General features: G+C 44.2%; 1 protein-coding gene across 7 annotated transcripts in view; it reads left to right on the top strand.

Moving 5' to 3' along the window:
• ABCC3 (ATP binding cassette subfamily C member 3) overlaps nucleotides 1-27,240 on the top strand; it is a 65,740-nt gene that overhangs the window by 10,099 nt on the left and 28,401 nt on the right. For 3 of the 7 annotated variants that reach the window (XM_053568718.1, XM_053568715.1, XM_053568723.1), the window contains exons 2-7: nucleotides 20,736-20,912; nucleotides 21,274-21,704; nucleotides 22,310-22,435; nucleotides 22,640-22,701; nucleotides 23,376-23,498; nucleotides 24,517-24,780. In XM_053568718.1, the coding sequence (XP_053424693.1) occupies nucleotides 20,825-20,912; nucleotides 21,274-21,704; nucleotides 22,310-22,435; nucleotides 22,640-22,701; nucleotides 23,376-23,498; nucleotides 24,517-24,780 (1,094 nt within the window). In that variant the 5' untranslated portion in view covers nucleotides 20,736-20,824. The remainder of the gene's footprint in view (nucleotides 1-20,735; nucleotides 20,913-21,273; nucleotides 21,705-22,309; nucleotides 22,436-22,639; nucleotides 22,702-23,375; nucleotides 23,499-24,516; nucleotides 24,781-27,240) is intronic. The other 4 variants (XM_053568722.1, XM_053568721.1, XM_053568719.1 and 1 more) reach the window with 3 other exon arrangements.

Here is a 27,240-nt window from a genome sequence, read left to right as displayed (position 1 = left end):
ATTTAAGAATACTCTTTGTCCAAGCCTTGTAGTGGGCACCTGTAGTCCCAGCTACTTGGGAGGTGGAGGCAAGAGCATCTCTTAAGCCCAAGAGTTTGAGGTTGCTGTGAGCTGTGACATCATAGCACTCTACTGAGGGCAACACAGTGAGACTCTGTCTCAAAAAAAAAAGAAAAAAACAGAGAATACCCTTTGTGCTTTGAATTTCTTTCAGCATTTTTGCTTTGATCTATATCTCTGAATTCAAAATAAACCTGCATGAGTTCTGTTCAACATGAAAAGCCAAGGTTGGGAAACTTGTATTTTTCTCTCAGTAGTTTATAAAGAAAAGAGGTTTATTTGGTTCACAGATCTAAGGGCTGTACAAGAAGCATCAACTTCCTGGGAGGGCCTCAGGCTGCTGCCACTCACGGCAGAAGGGGAAGGGGAGTGGAGGGTGCAGAGGACACACAGCCAAAGAGCAGAAGGGGTGGGGGTAGGGTGGAGGGGTGCCAGACTCTGTTCAATAATCAGCTCTCATAGGAATTAGTAGAGGGAGAACTCTCTGCTTAAGAGAGGGTGGTTCCAAGCCTCATGAGGAATCCGCCTCTTATGAGGCATGCCATGAGAGACGTGAGGGAGCCAAAAATATGTATGCATATTTTAAACCATCTTGCTGGTAGCAGCCACTTAATCAGTCTCTAATAACTTCCAATTTTTATCTCATCTTCCTGTTGCTTCTTTTTCCCCTTTTCTCTCTCTCTTTCTTTCTTTCTTTTTTTTTTTTTTCTGAGACAGCATCTCATTTTGTTGCCCTGGGTAGAGTGTCATGACATCAGAGCTCACAGCAACCTCAAATGCTTGGGCTCAAGGGATCCTCTTGCCTCAGTCTCCTGAGTAGCTGGGACTATAGGCGCCCACCTTAATGCCTGGCTATTTTTAGAGACGGGTCTTGCTGTTGCTCAGGCTGGTCTCGAACTCAAGCAATCCACCCGCCTCAGCTCTCAGAGTGCTAGGATTACAGGCGTGAGCCACTATGCCTGGCTCCCCTTTCTGTTGTCTTCTGACTTCTCCAACTTCTGCCCACCCCCCAGTTACAAAGGCATTTCCATGTTTTCGGGTATCTATAGCAACACCTCATTGCTGGTACCAGCTTTCTGTGTTGGTCCATTTGTGTTGCTCTAAAGGAATACATGAGGTTGATGCATCAACTGTGGCTCAGTGGGGAGGGCGCCGGCCTCCTATGCTGAGGGTGATGGGTTCGAACCCGGCTCCAGCCAAACTGCAACAACAACAACAACAAAAATAGCTGGGCGTGGGTGTGGGCTGAGCCTGTGGTCCCAGTTACCCGGGAGGCTGAGGCAGGAGAATTGCCTAAGCCCAGGAGTTGGAGGTTGCTGTGAGCTGGGACGCCACAGTACTCCATTGAGGGTGATAAAGTGAGACTCTGTCTCAAAAAAAAAAATGCTGGGGCATTTATGAGGAAAGAGGTTTATCTGACCCAAAGTTCTGCAGGCTGTACAAGAAACATGGCACCAGTATCTGCTTTTGGTGAAGGCTTCAGGGCTTCAGGCTGCTTCCACTCATGATGGATGGGAAAGGGAAACTGAAGTGTAGAGAGGGCACATGGCAAGAGAGTGGAAGAAAGGGGAGAAGGTGACAGACTCTTTTTAACAATCAGCTCTCACAGGAACTAATAGAGCAAGAACTCACTCATTCCTGGAGGACAGTACCAAACCATCCTTAAGGGATCTGCCCCTACAGCCTGAACAGCTCCTGTTAGGTCTGACCTCCAACTTCGGGAATCAGATTTCTACATGAGGTTCGGAGGGGACAGATATTCAAACTATATCAGCCTGGAATCCCGTGGCAGTTGCTCATGAAGAAGTGAGAGTCTACATCAGTGTGATGGCTGTGGGGCCAAGTAGGAGAGATCACGTGGGAGATATTATCATCCCAATGTTACCCTTAAAGAAACCAAGGCCCAGAGAGGTGAGAGGTTAAACACCTTGCCCAAGGTCACACAGCTTAAAAGAGGTTAAGCCAGAACTCGGACACCAGTCTGTTCAGCTGCTATACCTCTGCCAGGAATCAATGGTACCTGTGTCCTGATAGGTGTCATGGTGGCTGGGAGAATGGTGGTGCCCTTGGCAGAGGCAGGCAAGGCCAGGAGAGGGGCTGGTCCTGGCAGGGAGTAGACAAGCTTAGTACCAGAGGTGTTGAATATGAGGTAGCTGAGGACAGATGGAAAGCCATGTGAGAGGCAGCAGGAAATGGGGGCTGAGGCTCAGGAGGTGATTTGAGCTGTTGATCTGGATTTGGTGCTCCTCAGTGTGGTTTGTGAGCAATGATAAGGGAGACAGCCAAGGACCACCAAGGTCAGAACTTGCGGGCTAGGGCCTATGTCCACAGGCTGACGTTCAGAGGAAGAAAAGGTGACAGTGAAGAATGCCAAGAAACCAGGAAGACAGGGAAAGGGTAGTTCCCAAGGGATGGGGGAAAGCTCACTCTGTTGCAGGGAGGTACAGAGAGGTCGTGCATAGAAGCTAAAAGGGGACTACTTAAATTGCAGATGGAGGGACTTCTGGTTCTATAGGGTGGGTTGAATATGGGACTTTATCCCCCACCTTCCTCATTTTCTGCAGAAATGACAGTGAGAAATAAAAGTTGTAAACCTACAAGGACAAAGAAAAGGAGACAACAGACAAGACAGCAACACCTTTTGGAAAGTGGAAAACAGGTGGAGGTGTAATCACTGACACAGTAAAGGGAAGATGCTGAAACTGAAGGCCATTTGGAGTCTGGAAAAGCTCAGGGATTGGAGGGCTGCAGAAGGCAGGGGGAGGGGCAGGTGAAAGCAGGGTCTGACTGGGAGAATGCCCAAGGAGAGGCTAAAGCCCTGGTTACTTCCCCACACCCTCTCAAAGCCAGGCAATTCCCAGCCATCCTGCTAGAAGAACAGCAGGTTACCCTGAGGATTAAGCAAAAGTCTGCATTCTGAAGGATAGCTTCCTTAGCCCTCAGCCCCAAACTTGTCCTAGAGAAAAGACTCCAGATTCTTCCAGTTGTGGGGAGGTCTTCCCTAAAGGACCAGGCTCCTGCTTGATCAGTCTATACAGTGAAGCCCAACAGCCAACAAGCCCCACTCACCCCCCACCATGCACAGCATTCACCTCTTTAGTGTCTCATTCTAATATAGTGAGACAGTCAAACCTCAAGGGTTACCACACATCTTAGCAAAATTTGTTAAAAGAAAAACTTTATTTATTTTTTTCTTATAATTGTGTCTCACCTCCAAGAGCTGTGTCTCACACTGTGACCCCTCACCCCACTCCCTCGTTCCCTCTCGTCACTCCCCCATTCCCACACCCCCACTATGCACTAGGTCATCAATTGCCCTCATATCAGAATTGAGTACATTGGATTCTTTTCTTCTTTTTCTTTTCTTTTTTTTTTTTGAGACAGACTCTCACTATGTCGCGCTGGGTAGAGTGCCGTGGAGTCACAACTCACAGCAACCTAAAACCCTTGGGCATAAGCAATTCTCTTGCCTCCGCCTCCCAAGTAGCTGGGACTACAGGTGCCCACCACAACGCCTGGCTATTTTTTGTTGCAGATGTCATTGTTGTTTAACAGGCCTGGGTTGGGTTTGAACCTACCAGCCTTGGTGTATGTGGCTGGCACTGTAACCACTATGCTATGGGCACCAAGCCTACATTGGATTCTTGCTTCTCCATTCTTGTGATGATTTACTAAGAAGAATGTGTTTCAACTCCATCCAAGTTAATACAAAAGATGTAAAGTCTCTATCTTTTTTAGTGGCTGAATGGTATTCCATAGTATACATATACCACAGCTTGTTAATCCATTCCTGGATTGGTGGGAGTTTAGGTTGTTTCCAGTATGGCAATTGTAAATTGAGCTGCGATAAACAATCTAGTGAAAATGTTCTTATGATAAAATTTTTTTTTTCTTCTGGGTAGATCCTGGGATTGCAGGATCAAATGGGAGATCTAGTTTGAGTTCTGTAAGGATTCTCCATATTTCCTTCCAAAAAGGTTGTATTAGTTTGCAGTCCCACCAGCAGTGTAAAAGTGTTCCCCTCTCTCCACATCCACACCAGCATCTGCAGCTTTGAGATTTTGTGATGTGGGCCATTCTCACTGGGGTTAGTGATAACTTAGGGTGGTTTTGATTTGCATCTCTCTGATAATTAGGGATGATGAGCATTTTTTCTTGTTTGTTAGCCATTTGTCTTCTTTAGAGGAGGTTCTATTCATCTCTCTTGCCCATTGATATAAAGGATTGTTGGCTTTTTTATGTTGATTAATTTGAGGTCTCTGTAAATCCTAGTTATCAAACTTTTGTCCAATTCATAATATGCAAATATTTTTCCCATTCTTATGATTGTCTGTTTGCTTTGGTTGTTGTCTCCTTAGCTATACAGAAGCTATTCAATTTAATTAAGTTCCATTTGTTTATTTTTGTTGTCATTGCAATTACCACTGAAGTCTTCTTTATAAAATCTTTCCCCAGTCTGATAACTTCAAGTGGTTTCTTCAAGGAGTTTTATTGTTTCATGCCTTAGATTTAGATATTTTATCTATCTTGAATCAATTTTAATGAGTGGAGAAAGGTGTGGGTCCAGTTTCAGTCTTTTACATGTGGTTATCCAGTTCTCCCAGCACCATTTACTGAATAGAGATTCTTTCCCCCAGTGTATTTTTTTGTTTGGTTTATCAAAAATTAGGTGGTTATAAGATGTTAGTTACATTTCATGGTTTTCTCTTCAGTTCCAAATGTCTATGTCTATTTTTGTGCCAGTACCATGCTGTTTTGTTCACTATGACCTACTAGGCCTTGTAGTGACCTACAGCCTAAAGTCTGGTAGGCTGATGCCCCCAGCTTTATTTTTATTATTAAGAATTGCCTTAGTAAAATAGCTGGGCATTGTGGCGGGCACCTATAGTCCCAGCTACTTAGGAGGCTGAGGCAAGAGAATTGCCTAAACCCAGGAACTGGAGGTTGCAGTGAGCTGTGTTATGCCATGGCACTCTAGCGAGGGTGATAAAGTGAGACTCTGTCTCTACAACAAAAAAAACAAGAATTGCCTTGGCCATATGGGATTTTTTCTGGTTCCATTCTGTACAAAATGAATAATTATTTTCTCCAAATTTTGAAAGTATGATGTTGGTATTTGCATTGACTCTTCAGATTGCTTTGAGAAGTATAGACATTTTCACAATATTGATTCTTCCCAGCCATTAGCATGGTATGTTCTTCCATTTGTTAATATCTTCTGCTATTTCTTTTTTTTTTTTTTTTTTGTAGAGACAGAGTCTCACTTTATGGCCCTCGGTATTTCATTTTCTTTGAAGCTCCTGTGAAGGGAATTGCATCCTTCATTAGCTTCTCATCTTCGTTGTTATTGGCATATACAATGGCTACTGATTTGTGGACATTGATTTTATATCCTGTGACATTACTATTTTTTTTTATCGCTTCCAGGATTCTTAAGGTTGACTCTTTGGGATTCTCTAAGTATAAGATATTGTTGGCAAAGAGGGAGAGTTTGACCTCCTCTGCCACCATTTGAATGCCGTTTATTTCCTTCTCTTGCCTGAGTGTATTAGCTAGAACTTCCAGCACTATGTTGAATAGTAGTGGTGATAGAGGATGACCTTGTCTGGTTCCAGTTCTAAATGGAAAAGCTTTCGATTTTACTCCATTCAGTATAATACGAGCTGTGGGTTTATCATAGATAGCTTCTAGCAGTTTAAGAAATGTGCCACCTATGCCTATTTTCTTCAGAGTTCTAATTAGAAAAGGATGCTGGATTTTATCGAATGCTGTTTCTGCATCTATTCAGAGGATCACATGGTCTTTGTTTTTGCTTCTGTTGATATGGTGAATTATATTTATGAACTTGCATATGTTAAACCAATCTTGTATCCCTGGGATGAAACCTACTTGATCGTGATGTATGACTTTTTTAAGGAGAAGCTGTAATCCATTGGCTATGATTTTTATTGAGAATTTTTGCATCTATATTCATTAGTGAACTTGTCTTTTCCTGGTTTGGGTATCAGGGTGATGTTTGCTTCATAGAATGTGTTGGAGAAGATTCCTTCCTTCTCAATTTCTTGGAATATTTCTGCAGTATGGGTATAAGTACTTCTTTGAAGGTTTTATAGATTTCTGGTATGAAGGCTGGGCATGGTGGTTCATGCCAGTAATCCCAGCACTTGGGACGCTGAGGCAGGTGGATTGTCTGACCTCACAGGTTTGAGACCCGCCTGAACCAGAGAGAGAACTCGTCTCTAAAAATAGCTGGGCATTGTGGCAGGCATCTGTAGTCCAAGCTACTTAGGAGGCTGAGGCAAGAAAATTGCTTAAGCCCAGGAGTTTGAGGTTGCTGCGAGCTGTGACACGACAGCACTCTACTGAGGGTGACAAAGTGAGACTCTGTCTTAAAAAAAGAAAAAAAAAGACTTCTGGTGTGAAGCCATCTGGCGTGAAGTTTTTTTTACTTGTTTCTTTGATCTCAGTGCTTGAAATTGGTCTGTTCAGGAGATCTATTTCTTCTTGGTTAAGACTAGGGAGAGGGTGTGATTCCAAGAATTGATCCATTTCCTCCACACACATTGTCAAATTTCTCGGCATAGAGTTTCTTGTAGTATTCAGAGATAATCTCTTTATCTCTGTGGTATCTGTTGTTATTTCCTCTTTATTGTTTCTGATTGAGGGTACTAGATAGAGATTTTACTTTTCTGTTTCTAGTTAGTCTGGCCAAAGGTTTATCTATTTTTTTCAAAAAACCAGCTTTTTGTTTCATTAATTTTCTGAATGATTTTTTTGTTTTCAAATCTCTGGTCTAATTTTGGTTATTTCTTTCCTTCTGCTGGGTTTAGGATTTCATTGTTCTTCCTTTTCCAGTTCCATAAGATGGTTTGTGAGTTTGTTGATGTGCTTTCTTTTTGTTTTTTTGAATGTAGGTATCTATTGCGATAAATTTTCCTCTCACAACTGCTTTTGCTTATCCCACAGGTTTTGGTAACTTGTGCCTTCATTGTATGTTGGAGAAATTTAACAATTTCCTCTTTCATCTCTTCCTGAACCCAACTATCATTCAGCATACAGTTGTTTGATTTCCATGTCTTTGTCAGGGGATGAACATTTTTGTTGGAATTGAGTTCCACCTTTATTGCCTTGTGGTCTGAGAAGAGACAAGGTATAATTTCTATTCCTTTGATGTTGCTGAGGTTTGATTTTTATCCTAGAATGTGATCTACTTTGAAGTATGTGCCATGGGCAGATGAGAAAAATGTATATTATTTTGCTTTGGGATGGTATGTTCTGTATATGTCAATTAATCCCATTTGTTCTAGGGTCATGTTTAAGTCCTTTGTATCTTTATTTAGTTTCTGTTTGGAGCATATGTCCAGTTCCATAAAAGGGGTGTTAAAGTCCCTGGCTATTATGTGTTATGAGAAATCATATTGCTCAGACACCTCAAAGTCTGTTTTCTAAATCTGGGAGCATTTACATCAGTTGCATAAATATTTAAAATTGACATTTCTTTTTGTTGTATCGTTCCTTTGACCAGTATGAAGTGACCATCTTTGTCTTTCTTAACTTTGGTTGCTTTGAATCCACTTGTATCTGAGAATAAGATTGCAACCCCTCCTTTCTTCTGATTTCCATTTGTTTGAAATATTGTTTTCCATCCTTTAACCCTGAGTCCTGATTTGTCCTTCAAGGGTAGATGTGTCTCCTGGAGACAGCATATGGATGGCTTGTGCTTTTTTATCCAGTCAGCCAGCCTGTGCCTCTTCAGTGAATAGTTAAATCCATTGACATTTGTTGAGATTATAGATAAATGTGGTCAAATTTTATTCATCTTATTATGAGAAAGTCTGTTATGTAGATTTAGCCTTTGAGCCATTGTGGAAGCTAAGTGTTAGGCCCTTGCTTCTAGGTGTTTCTTTTGCTGGTGGTCCATTGTGGTGTTCAGTGTTGAGAATAGATCTAAGTATTTCCTGTAGAGCTGGCCTTGTTGTGGTGAATTTCCTCAGTGCTTGTATATCTGCAAAGATTTGATTTCTTTGTCAATTTTGAAGCTTAGTTTAGCAGGATACAGAATTCTAGGCTGAAAATTGTTTTGTTTAAGAACATTTAAGGTGAATGATCATGGTCTTCTGGCTTGGAAAGTTTTAGTTGAAAAGTCTGCTGTCATCCTAATATCTCTGCCCTTGTAGGTCAGTTGGCGCTTATTCCTAGGTGCTTGCAGAATTTTCTCCTTCCTCTTGACCTTGGACAGGTTCTTTACAATGTGGAGAAACTCTGTTAGAGTTGACATGACCTGGGGATCGATATTCATCTGAAAGGAGTGTGTCAGGGTCTTTAGTAAAACTTGGGAAGTTTTCATTTATGATAGTCTCCAGTAGGGCTGGAGGACCTACTTTTAGGACCATCTTCTTCCGCTTCAGGGATTCCTATTATTAGTATGTTTGAATGCTTCAAGGAGTCTCGTAGTTCTCTAAGTGCATGTTCTGCTTTATCTCTCTTCTTTTCTACCTCTGTAACTACCTGGGATAACTTGAACACTTTATCCTCTAGCTTTGATGTTTTTTTCTTCTCCATGGCCTAATCTATTTTTGATACTTTCTACTGCATCTTTACATTCCTTGTCTCCTTCGTTTCCTTAACCATATCCTTTCTATATGCTACATATCTCTCATCTGACTTTTGGTTCTGTCTTTCTATTTTCTCATCCATTCCCTTTATTGTCTTAATCATCCAAAATTTTTTTAAATTTTTAAATTTAATTTTTAATTTCAGCTTGCTTGTTCATTCTTCTTCATTTGAAGTACTTTTTTTTTTGTTTGTTTGTTTGTTTACTTTCTTCTTCCTCTGGTGGTGCTCTGTCCCACTGTTTTTGATGTTAGTAGAGACAGGGTCTTACTCTGGCTCACTGCTGTTCATACTGGTCTCAAACCTCTGAGCTCAGGCAATCCACCCGCCTCGGCCTCCCACAGCGCTGGGACTACAGGCATGAGCCACCACGCCCGACCTAGTCAGCCAAATTTTAAATTCTCTTTCTGTCAAGTTCATTAACTCTTTATAGGAAGAGTCTTCTATAAAAACTGCCTCTTAGTCCCTTGGAGGAGTTGCTGTATTTTGCTTTTTCATGGTGCCTGAATTTTTCTGTTGGTTCTTCCTCATGTGTGCTTTCTTCTCATTAATCTCCTAGTGCTCCTTTGTTCTTCACTCTTCCTCCTTTGCTTTAAATTACCTTGTCTCAAAATTAAGGTGCTGACAGCGTTCTTGGTATGAGGCCAAAGGGAAGAGAAGGGTAAAGAGCAAGAAGGGAGGAATAAGAGGAAAAGAAAGAAAGAGGAAGAAAGGAGGAAAGAATAAAAGAAAAGAAAAAGAAAAAAAGGGAAGGAGGAATAATAGAAAAAATTGAAGAACAGGAAAGGAGGACAGGGAAAGAGGATGAGATTGATAGAAGAAATGGTACTGATCAGCACAGTGTAAGGCCATCCCTGTAACTCAAGGATTTTGAGGGGCTGGGCTGGGTCGGTTCTTTGAAATCAGGAGCTCCTTACCAGCCTGAGCAGAGCCAGACTTCTTCACAGCTGGACCTGGTCCTAAAAGAAAAACTTCAGACTGATTAAATTTAGCAGAGCTTATTTGAGCAAAGAAGAGTTCATGAATCAGGCAACACCCTGAACAAGTAGAGGTTCAGAGGGCTCTACCCAACAACATGGGCAGACAATGTTTACAGACAGCAAAAGGAAGTGATGTACGGAAACGGCTTGATTGATTACAGTTTGCCATTTGCTTTATTTGGACTTGATATGATGAGACATTTGCCTTATGTGGAGGAGGATGTGTTTTGATCAGCTTGTGAGTGGCTGAAGGCTCAGTTGCTATGTTTGGCTGAAGCTTGGATACTTGTTATAAGAATATATTCTCAAGTTAGGTTGCATTAAGTTACAGTTCTCTATCAGTATAGATGCAGCTGTAGGCCATATTACATTTAACTCAGTAAGTCCCCCCACCCCTTTTGATTAACCTTTCAAAACTGAAAGACTGACCAAAACCGTGGCCACTGACAGCACTTCTATCACCATGATAACAGACTTGTTTTGGTCTCAGTATGAAATTCATAATGTCAAATTAGTTGGATGGTTTTTTTATGCTTTCTTCATGTTTTTGTTATTCCAAATGTAGGCCAGATGATGTAGACCATTTAATGTTCAAAGGATGGCTACATACAAGTATTTAGGACACTTAAGGGGATTCAACACACCGAGGAGATTATTATGATAGCAATCAGGAGGGTAATACCAAGAAATTGAAGTATACTTCTTAACTGGAGTCTTTATGAACCAACCTAATCAAAATCAAACTATTCAAAGTTCAGACACTTATGACAGTGATTTTTTTTTTTTTTTTGAGACAGAGTCTCACTTTGTCACCCTCAGTAGAGTGCCATTGTGTCATAGCTCACAGCAACCTCCAACTCCTGGGCTTAGGTGATTCTCTTGCCTCAGCCTCCCAAGTAGCTGGGACTACAGGTGCCCACCACAACACCTGGCTATTTTTTTGTTGCAGTTTGGCTGGGGCCAGGTTCGAACCTGCCACCCTTGGTATATGGAGCCAGCGCCCTATTCACTGAGCCACAGGCGCCGCCCCAAGACAGTGATTTTGCCATGGCACACTGGTGTGCTGTGAGAGGATCTTAGGTGTGCTTTGAAAATTTTTAAAGATAATTAATTAAATTATTTTCAAAACAAGTTCAAAGCACAGTAAGTATATTCTTTTTTTTCACTCTTTTGTTTTTGATCAGCATAATTTAAGTGTGCCATGGAAGTTTAACTATAGGCTCAAGTGTGCCATGAGATAAAAAAGGTTGAAAAACAGGCCCAGCATGGTAGCTCATGCCCATAACCCTAGCACTCTGGGATGGTTAGGCCGGTGGATTGCTTGAGCTCAGAAGTTGAAGACCACCCTGAGTAAGAATGAGACCTCATTTCTACTAAAAATAGAAAAACTAGCCAGATGTGTTGGTGGGTACCCGTAGTTCCAGCTACTTCAGAGGCTGAGGCAAGAGAATAACTTGAGCCTAAGAGTTTGAGGTTGCTAGGAGCTCTAATGATGCCACAGCACTCTACCCAGGCTGACAGAATGAAACTGTCTCGAACAACAAACAGACAACAAAAATAACAAAAAACAAAACAAAACATAAAAAAGGGTTGCAAAACACTGCAGGAAGGATAGTTCAACATGCTTAATCATAGTTTTTGTTTAGTATATGATGGTAATTAAGAACCATAGTCTGCCATAAAACAGACAAATTGAAAGATGTATGTACTTTTATAATTATTCTGGTAACAAGTCCTGGTATCCTGGAGACCCACTGAAAGAAACATAAAGATGAGAAAAGCTTGGAAGAGCCAAGCTTGCCATCCACTAGTCAAGCTGCCTGCAAACCAACTGTTAGCTAGTCTTGTAAACACATCACATGATCTTTTCCCCTGAGAAATTACCTTAGTGTATTCATGGGCATTGTTTAGACAAACAGCAGTTATCAGCCATCTTTTTATTTTTTTGATTTTTCAAATAATAAACAATGAGAAAAATATATATTCAAAACGTATATACTATCCAAACAGTTTTAGTTGTATCATTTTAAATATTTTTTAAATTAAAGAGGGAAAGGAGACAAACAAATTTGTTAATGCCTGCTTTACACACAATCTGAGGGGTGAAAGTAACTAAAACTGAATATCCTTTTAAATAAAACTTTTAAGTATAAATAAGCTCATTGATGCTTATCTTTATAAATAATAACTTTACATAGTAGTTCTACAATTAGGGTTAATGTTATGTGACCATGTATTAGAAAAATATATATTCTTTTTATGTTGTTTAATTTTTTTTATTAAATCATAGCTGTGTACATTAATGCGATCTTGTTTAATTTTTGAGACAGGGTCTTACTTTGTCATCCTTGGTAGAGTGCTGTGGTATCATAGCTCACAGCAACCTCCAACTCTTGGACTCAAGTGATCCACAACAGCCATCTACTTTTTAGAGATGGGGTCTTGCTCTTGTTCAGGTTGGTCTCGAACTCCTGAGCTCAGGCAATCCACCCATTTTGGCCTCCCAGAGTGCTTGGATTACAAGCGTGAGTCAACAGGGCTGGCCTTGTTCTTCATTCAGCCAAACAGCTGGTAATCCAAAAGTTTTTTAACATTTACCATACTAACATGGAGTTTGACATTTGTTTTCATATACAGTCATGTATGTGAAACAATCCGTGAACTGGGTTGTTGGGGCATTTCACTGTTGTGTGCACAGAGTGTTCTTACATAAACCTAAACAGTAAAGCTTATTACCCGCCTAGGTTATATGATATAGCTCCTCAACTACAAACCTGTTCAGCATAGCATAGTATTGTATTGTATTCTGTAGGCTCAGCCATCTTTTTATTTTGTTTTTTTTATTATTATTTTTTAAGACAGAGTCTCACTTTGTCGCCCTTGGTAGAGTGCTGTGGCGTCACAGCTCACAGCAACCTCCAACCCTTGGGCTTAAGCAATTCTCTTGCCTCAGCCTCCCGAGTAGCTGGGACTACAGGTGCCCACCACAATGCCCGGCTATGTGTGTATATATATACATATAATTTTTTATTTTTTATTTTTGCAGTTTTTGACAGGGGCTGGGTTTGAACCTGCCACCTCCAGCATATGGGGCTGGCGCTCTACCCCTTTGAGCCACAGGCACCACCTCCTGGCTGTATTTTTGTTGCTGTTTGGCTGGAGCCGGGTTTAAACCCACCACCCTCGGTATATGGGGCTGGTGCCCTACCCACTGAGCCACAGGCAACGCCCTCAGCCATCTTTTTAATTAAGCTTCTGGTAGTCATGCAATCAAGACGGGACATTCAGTTTTGTTCAGCCCCCAACGCTAGCTCCCAACATGGGCAAAGAGGAGATCTAAAGCCGATGATGCTCCATTAAGTGATTTTGTTGAACACAAATATTCTCATCTACCTTTCAGGGGGTGGCTTCGACCGTCTGAACCCCTGGGAGGTCTGATTGGTTCAAAACCCCAAGATTTTCCACAGTTGACAGATTAGCCTAAATTCCATACAATCAGCACTCCACTACCACCAAGAATAAATCCCCAGGAGCCCTATTGAAATCTTTTCTCAGTGGAAACTAACTTATCTTCATGTATTTTGAGGATTGTACTAATTTTGATTTGGCCTCTGATTATGGGAGGCTTTCTGGGAGCTTTCAGAGAAAGCTGTTCAAAAGATAGGAATGAGCCAGGCCAAGTAGCGAGCCAGATTCAAACCAGTAAAGGAGGCAGGACAAAGACTGCGAATTCTCCCAGCATAGGCCCTGGGGGAGGGGACGGGTGCGTGGAGAAGACCACATAACAGGCATTTAAGCAGAGGAGAATTAAATGTAGTCATCTGTAATTCTGCATAGCTCCTGAGCAAGGTCCTGTGGTCAACCTACTTTTTTCTGTCCTTTGATAGCATCGTGTAAGGGGGCAAAATTGCATTAAGTGGAAAGGGACCTTACTGTATTTAACCCAATGACATCATACAAGCCATTGCTTATACGCACATAGGGAGTCTCCAGGTCTGGGGTACGCTATGCCTGGAAGCACAATATACCTTGCAGGCATCACTTGGATAAGTTTTCTATAGTTGATTGCTATGAGGTTATTAATTGGCAAGGTCAGGGTACTGTTTCCAACAAGCGTAGGAAAGCAAGTGGCAGTGATGTCTGGAATATCAAGGATAGCTTTCCACTCCTTTGGGGTTTCTGTGAGACTCTTATTGGGAACACAGAGAGGCTCTGGCATTAGTGGAACCACTTCCTGATTTGGGGGCTTTAGCTCATATACTGAACAATTGCTTTGGTTTCTTGCTAAAGCCATCCATAGATTATGGTCTTTCTACAACTGTGGTTCTCAACCTGTGGGTCGCAACCCACAGGAACTATATTAAAGGGCCGGGCCATTAGGAAAGTTGAAAACCACTGTTCAACAAGGAAAGGGAAGGAATTAGGACAGCAGGAAATAGGGAAAAAGGAAGAAGATAAGGCTTTCATGATGGCAGAGAAGTCTTGATCTGTAATCTTGGGAAAGCCTTCAATGTCTGCTTCTAGGGACTAATTTCCCTGGTCAGCCTTGCCTTAAGGTCTCCAACAGGTATACAGTCCCAGGAATCTGGAAGGGCCCTTTTGAATTGGGACCCTAAACTTTTGCTGCAGAGAAGAACTTGGAACAGTCCCTTCCAACAGAATTCAAGTCATTTCCAAAAGATTCAATCATCAGGTACCAGATCATGAAAGGTCTGGTTGTCATCAGTTGGGTCACAAAAGGCTTCTTTTTACCTGATAAAAATATTCTTTTTTTTTTTGCAGTTTTTGTCTGGGGCTGGGTTTGAACCCGCCACCTCCAGCATATGGGGCCGGCACCCTACTCCTTTGAGCCACAGGTGACGCCCGATAAAAATATTCTTTACCAGTAAACAATCTAAACAGAAAAAAAAATCATTTTTAAATACCTGATCTATGTTCATGCCAATGCCTTTTCTGAAGTAATTTTTTAAATAAAAATTAAAAAAAATATTCTTTAGCATAGTGCATTAAATCTTTGCATTATTGAGTCAGGTTAAAGTTTATCACAGTGGGAGATACCTGAGTTTCTATTAGTATGGTACAGACCTGCCAGTAAATATTTCATAAGGGATCGATCTGTTTTCAGTGGTAATGAATCTGGTGACCATCAATCCAATTGATTGGATTGACCGAGGCAATCCAATCAATTCAGTTAGCTTTGTCACACCGTTGTGTTTGTAATACTTATTGAACTGCTTTACAACTTGTCTAGTGAAATGAGTCCCTCACTGCCTGTTTCTCTCGGAATGCCCCATAAAGGAGACGCATTTTCTAAAAACCTTTTAACTACTGTTACAGCATCAGCCTTCCTATTTGGGGAAGCTTCTATACAACCAAAACACATATACTACAGATGGCAATAGAAGGAAATCGATCTGTGAGCATTTAAATGATCCAGCAGGTGCTAGAAATGTATCACCTGAGGTTTTTATTGTCTTATCAGAATTATGGGTTTGGCAAATTTTAGCGATTTTAGAACAGTGGCCTCACCAATCTTTTTTTATAGTTTGGATCATTTTATCTCTTACATGATGAGTCATAGACAGCAGAGTTTTTAAAGGACTCAAGAAATACCAGGCAGCCATCTAGGCCCCCTCGAGTTCATGCTTAACATGGGATTTATATCCTCTCAAATATGAATTTTGTTTCAATTTGGGTCTATACCACTGGTTATTAAAAAAGTTGTCAGGATGGACACGGTGGCTCGCACCTGTAATCCTAGCACTCTGAGAGGATGATGTGGATAGATTACCTGAGGTCAGGAGTTGGAGACTACCTAAGCAAGAGTAAGACCCAATCTCCACTAAAAATAGTAAGATTAGCTGAGGATTGTGGTGGGCGCCTGTAGCCCCAGCAACTCAGGAGGCTGAGGCAGGAGGATGACTTGACCCTAAGAGTTTGAGGTTGCTGTGAGTTCTGATGCCATAGTACTCTAGCATGGACAACAGAGTGAGACAGTCTCAAAAAATCAATCAGTCAGTCAATCAATCAAATAAGTTATCATAGGTGATTTCATTTGATCAATCTTAAGGAATTCGTTCAAATTGTATGTCTTTACAATTTAGCACTGGATGACTTAGCATCAAAACTGCCAAATCATTTCCTTGGTATTTAATTAATTCTTGTTCTGCTTGATGTTGGGTTAGCAGATTTAAGAACCAGTCTGTTTTGTTTTTTTTCATGAGAATTCTAGTAATTCTTACCCTAACTAATGTCATGATTTTAAAGTTATCAGAAACCTGTACTTGTCAGAGTCCTTCCCAGGAATTTTCTTGTAGATGAAATACTTTAGGCTTTTTGTTGCTCAGGGAACTATCAGAGTAATGAACTCACTCTCTGGGAGTGACAACATTTAAAGTGGTTGTGCTCTGATGAGAGTTCATTATGGTGCAATTGACAGGCAATTTGGTTATTTCTATAATATACAACATAATAACTAGGATTATGACTGACTGATAGAATTGTGACAGGACTATCAGATGTCTATGAATTTCATACAGTTTCCGAAACACACATTAATAACACATCCATACAAATATAGCACAAAAAAGTTTAGCATTACTTATTTGACAATGCTTCTAAAATAATTTAATGTATCAGATAAACCCAATTAGTTTAATATCTCTTTTGATAAAGAGAAGTATCTTTTTGAGATGTTCCAAGGGCCCAAACTTTTGGGAAATTTGCCCAAAATATTAGAATTTTAAAATACTTGATCAAAATAGGATCACAGGTCACTGTGAACAATAGTCATGCATTTAACCAAAATAATAATTAAAGGACTTCAGAACTACAATTACAGAAAGTCACATAGGGCTAGGCGTGGTGGCTCACGCCTATAACATAGGAGGCCGAGGTGGATGGATTGCTTGAATATCTCTAAAATCTTGAAACCTCTAAAAAAAACTAGCCTGGTGTTGTGGTGGGCACCTGTAGTCCCAGCTACTTGGGAGGCTGAGGCAAGAGGATTCCTTGAGCCTAAGAGTTGCTGTGAGCCATAATGCTATGGTACTCTACTGAGGGCAATAAGAGAGATACTGTCTCAAAAAAAAAGTTACGTAGTTGTCAAAAAAGTTTAGTTCTTATAATAGTAGACTCAGCTTTCTTAAATAATCAAAAACTTAATAAAGACAACGTAAGACACAGGAAATTATCTTGGTAAAACATAGAATCTTTATTATGTAGGCCAATTACCTAAAGACAAAAATTTTTTACAATTACCTATTAAGACCAGATCTATAACCTAAGAAAAACTTGTTTTAATAGGAGAGGACCAAGTTCTAGTTTTGCATCAGTATAATTTTGATATTAATGTTCAATTTCTTTCTTTCTTTCTTTCTTTTTTTTTTTTGAAACAGAGTCTTACTCTGTCACCTTGAGTAGAGGGCCATGGCATCATTATAGCTCACAGCAACCTCAAACTTGTGGGCTCAAGTGATCCTCTTGCCTCAGCTTCCTGAGTAGCCGGGACTACAAGAGCCCACCACAAAGCCCTATTAGCTTTTCTATTCTTAGTAGAGATGGGGTCTTGCTTTTGCTCAGGATAATCTCGAACTCCTGAACTCAAGCAATCCACAAGCCTTGGCCTCGCAGAGAGCTAGGATTACAAGTGTGAGCCACTGTGTCCAGCCAATGCTCAGTTAAAAAAAAAAAAAAATTATAAATAACTTCTCCGATTTCCCTCAGCCTTAACTTTCTATTTTTTTTTTTTTTAAAGACAGGATCTCACTCTGTTGCCGCAGGCTAGAATGCCACGGCCTCAGTCTAGCTCACAGCAACCTTCAACTCCTGGGTTCGAGCAATCCTCCAGCCCCGGCTTCCTAAGTAGCTGGAACTACAGGCGCCTGCCACAGTGCCAGGCTAATTATTCTTTCTTTATTTATTTTTTGTAGAGACAGAGTCTCACTTTACTGCCCTCGGTAGAGTGCCGTGGCGTCACACGGCTCACAGCAACCTCCAGCTCTTGGGCTTACATGATTCTCTTGCCTCAGCCTCCCAAGCAGCTGGGACTACAGGAGCCCGCCACAACGCCTGGCTATTTTTTTTGCTGCAGTTTGGGTGGGGCTGGGTTTGAACCCGCCACCCTTGGTATATGGGGCCGGCGCCCTACTCACTGAGCCACAGGTCTTGTTCTTGCTCAGGCTGTTCCTGAACTCTTGAGTTCAAGTCATCTCTCAACTTGACTTCCCTGAGTGCTAGGATAATAGGCATGAGCCATGGCACTTAACTTTCTATTTGTGATAATAAGAATGTTAAAACCTCTTGCTACAAGAAAGACACTTTTACATGGGAATTTTATCTTATTTACATCCATTTAACTCATTGATTTTTAATAATTATGCTTAGATTTCATAGGAAAGTGAGATATACACAGCTAGCTATCAACGCAAGTTGTTTTTCAAAGTTTGTAAAATAGAGATAACATAAGCTTATTTTACCAGTAAACCTAGATAGAAAGTCATACATTTGTATTATATTTTATCCTGACTACTCTGAAGAAATGCCTATTTAAATCAAACCAACAATGTTATTCACCGAAGACCACTCACATCGTGTGAATTTGAAAAGCATTTGCAGCCAGGTGTGGTGGCTCACACCTGTAATACTAGCATTTTGGGAGGCTGAGGCAGGTAGATCACCTGAGCTCAGGGTTTTGAAACCAGCCTGAGCAAGAGTGAGACCCCTGTCTCTAAAAAAAATAGTCAGGCATTGTGGCAGGCTCCTGTAATCCCAGCTACTTGGGAGGCTGAGGCACGAGGATCTCTTGGACCCAAGAGTTTGAGGTTTCTGTGAGCTATGATACCACAACACTCTACTGAGGGTGACAAAAGGAGACTCTGTCTCCAAAAAAAGGAAAGAAAGAACATTGTTTGGGTTATTTTATGAGTGAATAGTTCATTATACAAGCATTTATTTTTCCTAAAGCCAATTAAATAGAGCTCTTCACAAGTTAATTTGGCAATACATAGTTCATTACAAAAGTTCTGAGATACACAAAAATCAAGAAATGTAAAATCAGTGTGGTCAGAAACAAGAGTAGCCCTTCTAGCAACAGTGATAAGCTGAGCAAGTTGAAACTTACACCAGTGCGTCAGAAAGGATACTGTTGACTGTGTTTCATGGAAGTGAAATAACAGACTATAACATGATCTGTCTTAAAACTTTCATGGTGACCTATGTGTCATAAGGAGATAGAAAACTATCAAACATGTATCTTACATACAGACATACATACACATATAAACAAACAGATCTCAGAGTTTTCATGTAAAAATTTTAGCCATATGCCAGGTATAATAATACAAAACTCACTGATTTATTAAAGAATATCTGTATTCAAATTGTTTTTCTGGCTAATGAACCAAGATTTCCTGACCAGACGGCTAAAGCTTTTAAATAATATTTGTTGAAAAAAGACTTTTAAGTTTTCCTTTTTCCTTTGCTTTTTGTAAAGAACCTTATAAAGAGGAATTTTTTAAATTTATTTACTCCCTTAGATGCCTCTGCATACCAATTAAAGAATATATCCCATTGCTTTTATGGTATTTGGATCCTTTTTTTTCCTGATGTGTTTTACAAAGTGAACAATTTTATCTGGGTCAAAACTTCCCCACTGTGACCACTGTAATTCTAAATTGTCCTTGGTAAGGTTAACCCTTTTCCCCCAAAATACACAGCTTCTGTGCCCACAGATTTTATACATAGAGTTAGCCACAGTCCCAGATTCCTCATATTTGGAGGAACTCATTTTCAAAAGGTAATTTCTGAGGCTCCTAACTGAATCCAATTCAGTTAATTATTAGACCTGATTTGATCCTGGACCCAGCCCTGTCCAAGAAACACAAATCCCAACAGAGAACTCATCCAGAACCTGACAGGTACTGGATGATTTGGTTACTCAATGATCCTGAGGACTGCTGGATTTTTACTTCAGATCCCACTTCTGACACCAATCTGTGAAAAATAAACTTTTAAACAAATTTAATTTAACAGAATTTATTTGAACAAAAAATAATTCATGAACTGAGCAGCAGCCTGAGCAAATAAAGGTTGAGAGAACATCACCCACCTATGTGAGTTCAGGGGACCCACCTGCCTTGGCCTCCCAGAGTGCTAGCCTACTTCCTTTTAAGTCTCTCCCTTAAAGGAGTTTGAGATCAGCCTGAGCTGGTGCAAACCCCGTCGAGATCCCATCTCTAAAAAATAGCTGGGCATGGTGGCAGGTGCCTGCAGTCCTAGCTACTCAGGAGGCTAAGACAAGAGAATTGCTTGAGCCCAAGAGTTTGAGGTTACCGTGAGCTATGACACTATGGCATTCTACTGAGGGCAACAAAATGAGACTCTGTCTCGATAAAAAAGGAAGTGGGTTTTTAAACCATATGCATATATTAATTTGATGACATTTTTAAAGTTTTTTCTTTTTAAGAGTGGGAATCTAGAAAGAAAAAAAAACAGATGAGGTTCAGCGCCCATAGCTCAGTGGTTAGGGCGCCAGCCACATACACCTGAGCTGGTGGGTTCAAACCTGTCCGGGACTGCTAAACAACAATGACAACTACCACAAAAAAATAGTTGGGTGTTGTGGCAAGTGCCTGTAGTCCCAGCTACTTGGGAGGCTGAGGCAAGAGAATTGGTTAAGCCCAAGAGTTTGAGGGAAGAATGAATGCAAAAGAGGACAAGATAACTTTCAGAATGATGGAAATATTCTATCTTTATTATGGCAGTGGTTTTGCAGGTATATACACCTATCAAAACTCCTTGAATTTTACACTTTACACTGGTGCAGTTTTCTTCCTCTGAAATGGTACCTCACTTAGAAAGAGGGAAAACATGTGCAATGGGAGAAGCCATGTTCTCCATGGAGAACTCCCACTCAGCACCAGTATCTGCTCATCTGCATATGTAGGCTCCCTCCTCTTTACCTATCTTCCACCCCTCCCCTGTCTTGGATGGAGCATCTCTTTGACCCAGCCATCTCCCTCAAGGCGGAGCCCAATTCTCTGGGAGGATGCCACAGCACTGAATTGCCCTCTCTGCCCCCAGGACTCCAACCTATCTGTGCACACAGACAACCCGGACCTCACTACCTGCTTCCAGAACTCCCTGCTGGCCTGGATCCCCTGCATCTACCTATGGGTTGCGCTGCCCTGCTACCTGTTCTACCTGCGGCATCACCACAGTGGCTACATCATCCTCTCCCACCTGTCCAGGCTCAAGACGGTTAGGGGCTCAGGGCTCTCCTATGAGTTGGGCTGGGACTGGGGGATTCTGCTTTTAATGAGCCCCTCCCTCCTCTGCCTCCTCAACTGGACAAGTTTCCCCAGCCTCACCTGTCCTGCATCTTGGGGACATGGCAGCCAGTTAAATGGGCCTACAGCCAGCTGAGATATTCCTTGCTTGGGAAAGTTCAAGCAAGTTCAGCAGTGCTCTCCCTACTCCCAAGAAGCTTCTGGTCAGCACTCCTCCCAGCCCTGTGGGCCAGGCTCAAGCAAGTCTAGTGGCTTCAGGTGCAAAGACCCCACCCCAGAAGGACTATTTCTGCCTCTAGGGATTGGGGCTCCAACCTGTGCCCTGTCCATAGGTCCTCGGCATCCTGCTGTGGTGTGTGTCCTGGGCGGACCTTTTTTACTCGTTCCATGGCCTGGTTCACGGCTGGGCCCCTGCCCACATCTTCTTTATCACCCCCCTGGTGGTGGGGATCACCATGGTCAGTGTGGGGCCCAGGATACTGGGTGGGAGTCTGGGGTGTGGATTGTGATGGGAGAACCGTGGGCTCTGTGGAGAAGGAGCTGGGGAAAGGATGAGGGTGGATGGGGAGGAAGGAGGCAGGTCCAGATGTGTGTGCTCTGCCTCGGCTTCGCCTTCCCTGCACAGCTGTTGGCCACCTTGCTGATCCAGTATGAGCGGCTACAGGGGGTGCAGTCCTCAGGGATCCTCATTATCTTCTGGTTCCTGTGTGTGGTCTGTGCCATCGTCCCCTTTCGCTCCAAGATCCTTTTAGCCAAGGCAGAGGTAAGTTGAACAGACTGTGTGATCCTGGGCCTGTTGTGTAACCCTTTGGAGTTTCATTTCCTCAACTACAGAATGAGTGTGTTGAGACACCCAGTTAGATGAGGTGAAAGTCAAGCGCTGGCACAATGCCTGGCCCAGGGCAAGTCCTTACTGAACCCCAACCCCTGTGGTCCTTCTCCCTCTCCTAGGATCCTCTGGGCAATGCCTCCTACCCAAGGGGAGCTGACACCCTACGGCTCTCCCCAGGGCAGGGCTGCAGGCCCAGGCTCCCCAGTATTTCTTTCTTTCTTTTCTTTTTTTTTTTTTGAGACAGACTCTCACTGTGTTACCCTGGGTAGAGTGCCGTGGCATCATAGCTCTTAGCAATCTCCAACTCTTGGGCTTAAGCGGTTCTCTTGCATCAGCCTCTCAAGTAGCTGGGACTACAGGTGCCCACCACAATGCCTGGCTATTTTTTTGTTGCCACCAGTTGTCATTGGTGTTTTAGCTAGCCCAGGCTGGGTTTGAACCCGCCAGCCTGGGTGTATGTGGCTGGTGCCCTAGCTACTGAGCTATGGGCACCGCCTCCCCAGTACTTCTGATACCCACTTCCCCTCTCCTCCCAGGGCAGGATCTCAGATCCCTTCCGCTTCACCACCTTCTACATCCATTTTGCTCTGGTGTTCTCTGCTCTCATCTTGTCCTGCTTCAAAGAGAAACCACCGTTCTTCTCCCCAAAGAATGTTGACCCTGTGAGTTTGCAATGGAGGGTATGGGGGTTCCACAGCTCACAATTCAGCCCTTGCAAGCAGCCCCCAAAGGGAGAGATGTCACTTCCACATTCTGTGCTCTGGGCTTGCAGCAGGAAGGAGTGAGTGTCCCTCCCTTCCTCTGCCCTGCTTTGAGAGGGTGGTGGCCATTCTTGATCACACCATCCTATTCTCTTAACCTTCTAGAACCCCTGCCCAGAGGCCAGCGCTGGCTTTCTCTCCCGCCTGTCTTTCTGGTGGTTCACAAAGTGAGTTGGTGGTTTCATCAGCCTGGGCCAGAGTGGGGGAAGAGATTGGAGTTGAGGGCAGGGAGGGGAGCAAGCCAGAAGTTCAGGGGCTGGGTTGGCCCTCGGACAGGTGAGGGTGGGGAAAAGTAGAGTCTGGGCTGCGTGGCCAGGTCTGGCCCAGCTCTCCTCCCAGGCTGCAGGCCAGCCCTGCATCTGGCAGGCCCGGGTACAGGCCCAGGGTGTTGGAAGGAGGCTGTAATTAGTTCCGAGCTCTTCCATCTGTGATAAACTTGCAGCTTGTCATTTTCTTGGCTGCCCCTCAGAATGGCTTACGCAGAATAATTGTGTCTGTGACCTGGTGACAGCTCATTAAGCAGCTGCACTGAGGAAGCACCTGAGGCTGGAGCTGAATCCACCATGCCCTGTCTTCACGCAGGGCCTAAGCCAGCATGGATTTCATCCCCAGGACCTGTGGGGAGATGGGGCGCAGGGGGAGGAGGAAGAGAGGGCCTAGAGAATGGACCTTGACAGGGGAGGCAGAGACATCCAGCCTGTGCACTGTGGGAATGGAGACACCTCCCTTGGTCACAGCACCCAAGGGAAACCCTCCTTTCTGGAGACCCCAGCTCTAGGCTACTAAATTCTGACCCTTGTGGGGTTGCCTGCCCACCTTCACTCCTCCCCCACACACCTAGGATGGCCATCCTCGGCTACCGGCATCCCCTGGAGGAGCAGGACCTCTGGCCTCTCAATGAGGAGGACAAATCCCAGATAGTGGTGCAGCAGTTGCTGGAGGTGTGGAGGAAGCAGGCACCACGGTGAGGCCCCCCTTGTGCGCCCATGACCCCCACCACCCAGCCCCTTCACATACCCTAGGTCTCCTGCAGAGGATGATAGCAGGATCCTAGGATGGTCACATCACTAGTGTGTCAACAGAGCAGGTTTCAGTGATTCCTTGGTGGCCTCAGGACCATTACATGAGAAGCTTATGCCTGGATAGCACAGGAAAATGGCCAGCTCTTTGGTATACCTAGTAGTGTTTACCGTGGGTTCTATAGTTCCCTGGTTAGAGATGGGGAAACTGAGGCATGGAGATTTAATGATGCACCCAAGGGTCCCCTAGTTAATGGCGGCAGAGGTGGACTCTGCACTCAGCTGTCTGGCCCCAGACATCCTGCTCTAGCCTGCCCTACCCTGCTTGACTTAAAGGTTAGATTCCAGGGACTTCCTCCAGGAGGGGAAGGAGCCAGCAAACTTCCAGCCCAATCTGCCACCTATTTCTCTCTCTGGCCAACTGCCTGGTCAGGAGAGCTGAGGCTCAGAGTCATCCTTCCCCAGCCACTTCTGCCCCCAGGATTGAACCCTCTTTCCTCTCACTCAAGACCTGGGGCCTTGGAGTTCAGTGCTTATGCAGCCCAGAGCTCCTGGTTGCCATTAGCTCTTAGAGGAATCAAGGACCTGGGCCCAGTTAGCAGTATCTTGGCTTCCATGGCTTGAACCTCTTGGCTTCCCAGACTGGGAAGACCCAGTCTGCCTGCTACACAGGAGATGCCACACTCATCTCCTTCCTGTTCAGATGCCTACTGCTCGGGCCACTAGCCATTCTTGCCCTTATTTCCCCTTTACTCTTGATGTCCTTCCTGAGCCAGCCCTGAGGACCCGGGGGAGGGTCAGAAGCTGCAAAGAAGCTGGGTTTCGTAGTCCTCAGGGTCACAGTCTGGCCACCTCTGCAGATGCCCTGTAGCACCTAAAGACAGAGTCACCTGGACGATTCACATTGACCCCTCTCAGTTCTGAAAGTCAGGAAGACAGCTCCCTCCTCCTCCTCCCTCCCAGCCATCGCAGCCTGGTCTTTGGCTCCTGGGACCCCAGGCCCACTCCACCTACTACTCCTTCCTCCCTGACCAGACACCAGGCAGCGGCAGCATCTGGGAAGATAGCTTCAGGCGAAGACGAGGTGCTTCTGGGAGCCCGGCCCCAACCCCAGGGGCCCTCCTTCCTGCGGGCCATGCTGGCCACCTTCAGTTCCAGCTTCCTCATCAGCGCCTGCTTCAAGCTGGTCCAGGACCTGCTCTCCTTCGTCAATCCACAGCTGCTCAGGTCTGTCCCCACTCTCTCCTGCTGCAGGCCTTCCAGAGGGCTGGGCCCAAAGGAACAACACACAGTGAAAAGAACCCAGACCAGGAATGAAGGGGCTAGTTCTACTTTTTGTATGGCCCTTGGCAAGTGCCATTGCCTCTGACCCCAGTTTCCCCATTCACATTCAACTTATATTTGCTGGGTGCATACTATGTGCCAGGTGCTGTAATGGGCATGTTAACAGATCTTTTCTCTGTAAATATTTCCAACAATCCCACATGGACTACTTACTCCCGTTTTGCAAATGAGAAAGCAGGAACAGAAAGGTGAAGTAACTTGGCCAAAGGCACACAGCTAGTAAAGAAGGAATCAGATCTGAGTCCCAGGGCTCTGAACTCCAGTTTTCATTACCATCAGTCTCTCCCATCTATCACTGCAGTGGCTTAGACTAGAAGGGGCTGTCAAATGAGATGGTGGGGTCAACAGCTGCCTAGCAGCTGGGTCCCCAGCCTCATGCCCCTCTAATCATGCATTTATTTGTTCTATGAGCCTCCAGGGTACCAGAATGGTGCTAGCCACTAGGGATACAGAGGTAAATAAAACGTGGTCTTGAGAGAGAAAAGTGTAAATCAGTTGGACTAAGTGGGGGCAGAGGTGTACACACATGTCTGGAAAAGTCTGGGAGGGCCCACAGAGCCAACCTGGGACAGAGCAGGGAGCACTCGCCAGCTCAGAAAGTTGTCAGGTTTAGAGGGACAGGTAGGGGAATACAGGGGAAAGTTTACCCTAAGCAGTCACAAAGTCCTGAAACAGCATGACTCAGGGATTCCAGGTGTTTCTGAACTGGAGAAAGGGTAACCAGAGGGTGGGGCAGGAAAACAAAGAGAAGCAGAGAGAGCTGAGAGCCATCAAATACAGGCATGCTAAGGATAGCCTTGAAAGCCAGTGAGGTGAATCTGGTTTACAAGCTCCCTGACCAGTCCGGTCAGGTGGGGATGAAGAGCAGGGCAGGGCTGGCAGGAAGGAACCCGGCAGAGGCTGGGCATGAGATAAATCTCCTTTGAAGCTATTTGGGAGATGGTTGTGTGGCCAAGGAGAGGGAACGGTCAAGGGCAACCTGGGTTCTGGACTGGGGGACTGGAGGATGATGGATCTTTTGCTGAGATTCTGGGCTCAGGAAGAGGAAGAGGCCAGCCATGGAGCGAGGCAGCCATGTTGGGCCAGAGGTGCCAGTGGTTCCTCTGAGGGGAGATGCCCAGCTAGCTGGGGACCACATTATCAGGACTAGAGAGTGGAAGCTCACGGTCCCAAGAGCCTGTGCAGGGTTAGGTAGAGTACCCCATCAGAGCCCTAGGAATTCTGACAGGCCAGGGGGAGCACAGGGCAGACTGGAGGGCCCAGAGCTGGGAAAAGAAAGAAAAGAACCTGGAATGAGGAGTAAGTGCAGAGAGCATAACACAGAGCCTGCGGAAGGCGCCAAGGAATGGTAAGCGACTTGGCCAAGAATAAGACTGGGACAGAATGGAAGGGCCTAAGAGCAGGGACTTCGGTGGAGATGGGGCCACGAGGGTCTAGAACTTGCTGTAAAGAAAGGGGTATTCATTTCCTCAGGCCACAGTGACAAATCATAGCAGACTGGGTGGCTTAAAACAACAGAAATTTATTCCCTCATAGTTCTGGAGGCAAAAGCCTGAGGTCAAGGTGTCATCAGGGTTACCTCTTTATGGAGGCTCTGGAAGAGAATCTGTCGCATGCCTCTCTCCTAGCTTCTGGTAGTTTCTGACAACCCTTGGTGTTCCCACCTTGTGCGTATGTCTGAGATTCTCCATCTTTTTCTCTTTTTGTTTTGTTTTTGTTGTTGTTGTTGTTCGCAGTTTTTGGCCAGGGCTGGGTTTGAACCTGCCACCTCCGGCATATGGGGCCAGCGCCCTACCTCCTTTGAGCCACAGGCATGCCCATCTCCTTCTTCTTTCTCTTACAAGATATCAGTCACTGCGTTAGGATCTACCCTGCTTCTATAAGACCTCATCTTAACTTGATTATGATGGCAAAGACTCTATTTCCAAATGAGGTCACATCCACAGGCACCAGCACTTAGGACTTGAGCCTGTCTTTCTGGGAGACACAGCTCAACCAATAAGAGAAGGGAGGCCTGAGTATGATCGTGGCTGGAGGGCTCCCCAGGTCCCAACTTGTCCATAGGTGAAGGAGCAGAGCTGCCAGCAGAGGCAAAGATACTGGAGACCAGGACAGTGCCTGTAGCTCAGTGGGTAGGGCACCGGCCACATACACTGAGGCTGGCGGGTTTGAACCTGGCCCGGGTCAGCTAAACTACAACTGCATTGGGTGGCGCCTATGGCCCGGTGGGTAGGGCGCCAGCCCCATATACCGAGGGTGGCAGGTTCAAACCTGGCCCCGGCCAAACTGCAGCAAAAAAATAGCCAGGCGTTGTGGCGGGCGCCTGTAGTCTCAGCTACTCGG

The sequence above is a fragment of the Nycticebus coucang genome, chromosome 18, assembly GCF_027406575.1.
Source record: "Nycticebus coucang isolate mNycCou1 chromosome 18, mNycCou1.pri, whole genome shotgun sequence".
Taxonomy (NCBI): domain Eukaryota; kingdom Metazoa; phylum Chordata; class Mammalia; order Primates; family Lorisidae; genus Nycticebus; species Nycticebus coucang.
The sequence above is the reverse complement of the archived record's forward strand: the minus strand, read 5'-3'. Positions and strand labels throughout refer to the sequence as shown.